This window comes from Diachasma alloeum, unplaced genomic scaffold, assembly GCF_001412515.2.
Source record: "Diachasma alloeum isolate Michigan unplaced genomic scaffold, Dall2.0 Dall_scaffold_00294, whole genome shotgun sequence".
In the NCBI taxonomy this organism is placed as follows: Eukaryota; Metazoa; Arthropoda; class Insecta; order Hymenoptera; family Braconidae; genus Diachasma; species Diachasma alloeum.
The window spans coordinates 792,974-799,167 of NW_021680433.1; the positions used below are offsets into that span (position 1 = coordinate 792,974).

The following is a 6,194-nucleotide window of genomic DNA, read 5'->3' on the forward strand; positions in this document are numbered from 1 at the left end:
TTCCGCCGGAAAATTTTTCCCTTGGAAAAAAATCCCTCGCCTAAATATTTCATCGGAATATTTCCCCCCGAAAAGTTTCCCTGAATTTTTTCCGCGAATAATTTTTTCTTGGTATATTGAAGTAAGTCAATACCAAAACAAAAAGAATGGAAATAATTAGAAAAAAAAATTGAAAGTTGAATAATATCACATTTTTCTAACTTAAATGATTTTTTGTTAGATCTAAATAGATGACATCAAAGCGGACATTAAAAAAAAATGAAATCGGACCAGTAGTTTTTGAGATATTGAGCAAAAGAGTTTCACATACAAAGTTGAATATCTCCGAAACTAATGGTCCGATTCCGTTCATCGACAATCCCAAACTTTGTTATCACAAGCCCTAAAATCGTACCAAGTTTCAAATTTCTATCTTAATTATTTTTCAAGTTATCATGCACACAAGCAATTCCGGTGAAAACATGAAAAAACGAGAATAAAACTACATTGCTCGGGGTGGAATGGTCTTTTTTCGATCCAGTTGAATAGGTATCATCATGACGACCATTTTGAAGAGAAAAAAATTGGAATCCGTCGCATGGTTAAGGAGATATCGGCAAAAAACTATTTTTGAGGAATCGCTATATCTCAGGAACCGCTCAATCAATCGAGCTGAAATTTAGCACAAATTTGACTATCAATAGTACCAATTAGCAGCAAGAATTTCAGCGTCTTGGCGTTCATCGTTCTCGATTACTAAATCTATTATTGCGACAAAAATTTTTCATTCCGGCGCACTCTCTGCATGTTTTGCACAAAAAAATCCTTTTTTTATAATTTTCAAAAAACTATTTTCTTGGCACAAGTAAGACTTGTTTGAAAACTTTGTCGTTTTTCTCTCAGTGTGGAGTTAGAAACCACTCAATTCGTCCTGTTAAATAAAAACTGAATGACTTTGAAAAATAAAAATTTCATGATAGTTCATGATAGTCTACACTTTTTCTTTTAATAAAGAAGAAATTTTTAAAAAATTGCCGCAATTTTTCAGCAAATACTTTTAGTACTTGAAAAAGTGGTGTGACCGCCCCTTAATTTCATTTGTATTCTTCAGGTGCTCGACCTAGCCCACAATCAACTGGACAGAGTCAACCTGGCGACCCTCGTTCCTCCTCAGCTCCAGTTCCTCGACATCTCCTGCAACTCAAGGCTTCACGTTGACCCCAGACAATTCCAGGTCTACAGATCTCAAAGGCCAGTCTCTCTAATCGACGTTTCTGGCCAAAATAGACCGAGTTTACCGTCCCATCCCCTTCAGCAGGAGATCGTAAGTGCTGAGAAGGGTCCTGAGCAACCCTGGAGGCTTGGTTTCTCGGAAACTGCAGGAATGAGAGAAAAGTTAGTACTCAAATTAAAATAGCATACAGTTGATTCCAGATGTAGCATTCCGATTAATTATAAGAATATCTCCAGAACGAGTCGTTTCACTGGAGAAAAAAAAATGGCAAAGAACTTTTTTTTTGTAGCTGAGGAAATTTCCAACGACAAGTTTTTACATTTTCTTCTAAAATTCATAATTTTGTAGATAATCTGACATACGATGGATGAAACAAATGCAGTGTTTTGAAAAAAATAATGTTAATTATGCAAGTGTCTGGAGCACGTATGAAAAAATGCTATAGGATTTCCTATAAGAAATCCTATGGAGAATTCGAACATTTACTGTAGGATTTTTCTGATAGGATTTCCCACAGGATTTCCTATAGGATTTCCTATAGGATTCCCTATAGAATTTCCTATCAGATTTATGACCCTAATCTTGACCCTTGTAGCCGATTGGTTTCGAGTCTCAATTTTCTGTGTTACTTTCTATAGAAAACCCTATAGTGAATTCTATAGGAAATCCTATAGGATTTTTTCATGTGTAGACCAAGGGGTTCTAGAGAAAACCTTGAAGAAAGTTTTCAAAGCTCGTGAAGTTGCCAATAAAAAATATCACTCGACATTTCTCTTCCAAATGGATAATTACTTAGTTAATTTGACAGTTCACGTATAAAATCACGCACGGAAAAATATAATAGAAAAACCTCTCGAATTCGTTAGAAAATTCTATTGAATTTCTATTAAACTTTCTATTATTTTTTGGCTGATTCTATTGACATGTTCAGTAGAAAACATTTAACAGAAAAAGTCAACAGAATTCTATTTTTCTATATATAACTTATTCTTTTCATATATTTTCTATAGAATTTGCTCGACTCAAATTTTCTAAGTTTTTTTCATTCTATTTTTCTTTTCTTCTCATCAAGAAAATCAAAGGAAAAAACTTAGAAAATTTGAACCGAGGAAATTCTATAGAAAATATCGCAATAGAATAAGTTATATAGAAAAATTGAATTCTATTGACTTTTTCTTTTTCTGAATATTTTCAATTGAACATTTTAATAGAATCGGTCAAAAACTAATAGAACAGTTCAATAGAAATTCAATAGAATTTTCTAACGAATTCGATAGGTTTTTCTATTAAATTTTTTCGTAGGTGATATTGAATCACTGTTGCATTTTTTGTAGTTTACACACTTGGCGTTAATTAATTATAACAGCAAGGCAAAATGAAACACGAAAAACTAGTTCCGTTTCAGAATTTTTTTTGTTGCTGTGTCACATGATAGTGTCACGCACAGACATGGTCCCCAAACTTCGTATTTTTACGTTTCAGATCATTCTGCATCATTTCCAAGGAAAATTAGAAAATGTGAAAATCGAACGATTGCAATGCTTCCATTCGGAAGCAAAAAGGACTAAAGTTTGAGCTAAAAATCTGAAATTTTGTCTGATGATTGGTATTACTTTGGAGCATTTGTGGGCGCAATTTCAGCTTAATCGGCCCAGTAGTTTCCGAGATATAGCAATTTCTCAAAAATCTTTTTTCCTTAATATCTCATAAACTACGTGACCGAATTGAAGTTTTTTGACGGGAAAGTATTCCTTACGATAATATCTATCGAAGCAAATCAAAATATTGCTAAGTAACTAGAGTCAGTTTAGTAATAATCGGAATTTTTCATTTTTACTAGGAAATCGTTGTGGAAACGATAACTCGCTGAAAATTCAAGATAGGAAGTTGAAATTTGATAGGATTGTAGCTCTTATGACACTACAGAACTGTATTGTTCACGAGCTAAATCGGATAAGTAGTTTAGAAGATATTCAACTTTTTGTGAAAAACTGTTATGCTTAATATTTCCTAAACTACTGAGCCGATTCACTTTTTTTTTCAAAATATTTGTCACGATATCTTCTATCAAGATCAATCAAAATATGTATACCCGCCCATACAAAGTTTTCGAGATATCAGCGTTTTTCTAATTTTTTCATTTTAAAGTTAATGTAGTGTTCATAATACGCGTGAAGCTTGGTCTAGACATCTGAGATTCTGGGTACTAATTTGTATTGTAAGCCCACAGTTATGTGTAAAATTTTGTGTCAATCGATTCAGTACATCCCGGCATGGAGCAATTTATCCAAAAATCTTTTTTTCTAAAAAATTACACATCGTCATTTTATCAATGATTTTCGTCTCTATATGACTTAAAAAGTCATAACAACAATTTATGGTATTTTGTATTTGATGAAATGTCATAGCTATGATAGAGGTAGAAGTTAAAATTTGGTAAAATTGTAGCTCTTATGACATTACAGGATGAAATTGTGTAGCTCTGACAGAATCAAAGGTCGGTGTGGTTTATTCCCCCTAGCAATATGAATAGCTTTTTGAATAGTTATCATCTGCGAAATTGTATGGATCCATTTGGAAGCTTATTACCAATGGAATTGGTAGAAAACAAATAGTAAATGTCACATGGCTTCCAATGATTTCCATGACTGCGAGGATGTTATTGTGCGTTACAGCTCTCACTTGAAGCTGGTCGCGCGCAACAGCGCGCATGATTGCTTAGTAGATTCAAAAAACGTAAAAAATAAAAAAACTGAACTAATAATTAAACATTATCAATTGTTTGTCATAAAACAAAAATATCCCCATCTCGCCCACAGGCTCTACATCTCCCAGATCCGGATGCCATCCTTCTGTAACACCGAGGGCCTCTTCGGTATCTTCGACGGTGGAACGAACCAGGAGGCTCCCTCAGCCCTCCAGGAGATGATTCCCCGCCTCCTTCTCGAGGAGCGCACGATCCGAGAGACCTCCAAGGACTACCTCAAGTACACTCTCCTAGCCGCCCACCGAGAGTTGAAGGAGAAGGGTCAGAGGTATGGGGTGGACGCCAACCTGATTCACATCACGAGGCTCCCCTCCCCGCAGACCTTCTCCCGGGCGCCGAAGAAGTACTCGTTGAGAATCTCCTCCTGTGGAGAAACGCAAGCCGTCCTCTGCAGGGCTGCAGGTCCTCTCCTGCTCGCCCCTTCCAAGAAACCACCGCCCACTCATCAACTGGGTAATGCCTCGATGTTTCCCCTGGTGACGCCTGACCCATCCTCCGAGGAAGTTGCCCTCGAGGACGACGACGAGTTCATAATCCTAGCGAATAAGAGGCTCTGGGAGGTGTTGACGATCCAGGAGGCTGTGAGGGAAGCCAGGGCGGAGGCCTCACCAGTTCTGGCAGCCAAACGCCTCCAGGATCTCGCCCAGAGCTATGGAGCTGAGGACAACATGAGCATTATCGTCGTGAGGCTAACCGGACCGGCGTCTGGGGACTTGGACCAGCTGATGAGGGAGCTGCGTCATGCGGTGACGAAGAGTCGACCCCAGGGGGAGGGAAACTGCTCGTGTGCCTGCTGCTGTCCTCCGGCTGCTCATAAGTCTCCAGGTGAGGATTGCTGTCAAGAACAGGGTAACGAGGTTTTTTGGTTTTTGGTTCCGAATGGAAGCTTTGAACTCGCTCAAATTTAGAGTCCAGTGAATACACTGAGAGACAAACAAACACGTTGTCAAACAAGTCTTGTTTGGGCAAACAAAATCGCTGGTTGAAAATTGCCAAAAAAGAATTTGTTCGGTTCGAATTTGAAAGTTTCAAATATGAATAATTGTTCTGCTTTCGACAACAACGAAATATTTGCCTCAAGAGGCGGATAATGCACACCAGACGGTACCTTTTCAGGATGAAAATATCTCAGAAGAAAATTTATCAACATATATTTTATCCCTAAGTTACAAGATTGTTATCATATCATTATTATTATTTCATTTAAGGTTTCATTTTTTGTCTGTGATTATTATACAGCCGTAACTAAACACTACTATCCTTTGTTTCGCATGTTGTTTCGCCCTTTAGCCCTGGGCCTCATTAGCAACCATCTTTAGTCTCTCGTAGATATTCATAGTCTCAACTACGTCCTGACTGTGTAGAGTCTTAGAGATTTTTCAATTAAAGTGTTCACATAGATAAAAGGTGTTTCTTATTTTTAAACCCCATAATCCAATACTGGGCGTTTAATCGACCAGCCGCGTGTATATCTAAATATCTAATAATATCTAATCTGCCCTAACACAAAAAATTGGCAACTTAAATTTGAGCGATAACAAAGCTTCCATTCGCAAGCAATATTAGACCAACTAAGACGGGCCCCAAAAACTAAAAACTTTTCTCTGGATCATCCAGGCGCCTGCTGTTGCCACGCAAACGAGGGTTTCTACCTCAACGGAGTCCTCAAGAACATCGTGAACCGAGGGACTTCCCGTCCCGGCTCAGGAAGATACTTCAAGCACCCGGGGAATCCCGAGAACTCCAGTCCCCCCTTCAGAGACGACAGGAGCTCCCCCAGTGGACAATCGGACCAGACTACAGACAGCACATTCAAGACTAGGGGAACCTCCGGAAGGGGATGGGCGGGTTCTGCAGCTGCCAGGGCGGCCTCCAAGAGCCGACAAAATGTCATTGTCCACGAGGGCACCTGCAGGAAGGAGGATGTGGGCTCCGAGAGGTCCGCGGCCCTCAGTGAAGAGCAGTTCAGGTGCTGGGAGTACATGCTGGAGCAAAACACTCACATGTTGTTTGACAAGGAGCTGGACACCATCTCCAGGATTCCGTTGAGGAGGGGACAGTCCAGGTCGACTCCCCAATTGGCGAATCTACCGTTTTTGTCGAAGAGATTCGGCAGCGCGAGGTCTTTCAATCCCCCACTTCCCAGAGGACCTATGATGAGGTGCGTAATTGTTTTGTTTTTAATCAGTTTGATGAATAAATGTAGATGTCGTG

General features: G+C 39.0%; 1 protein-coding gene across 1 annotated transcript in view; it reads left to right on the forward strand.

The window, feature by feature from the left end:
* The window catches only part of LOC107039120, a 163,919-nt gene that overhangs the window by 154,722 nt on the left and 3,003 nt on the right, over window positions 1-6,194 (forward strand). Inside the window, exons 15-17 of the mRNA XM_015258589.1 lie at window positions 1,091-1,374; window positions 4,033-4,805; window positions 5,598-6,141. Coding sequence (XP_015114075.1) covers window positions 1,091-1,374; window positions 4,033-4,805; window positions 5,598-6,141 — 1,601 coding nt within the window. The remainder of the gene's footprint in view (window positions 1-1,090; window positions 1,375-4,032; window positions 4,806-5,597; window positions 6,142-6,194) is intronic.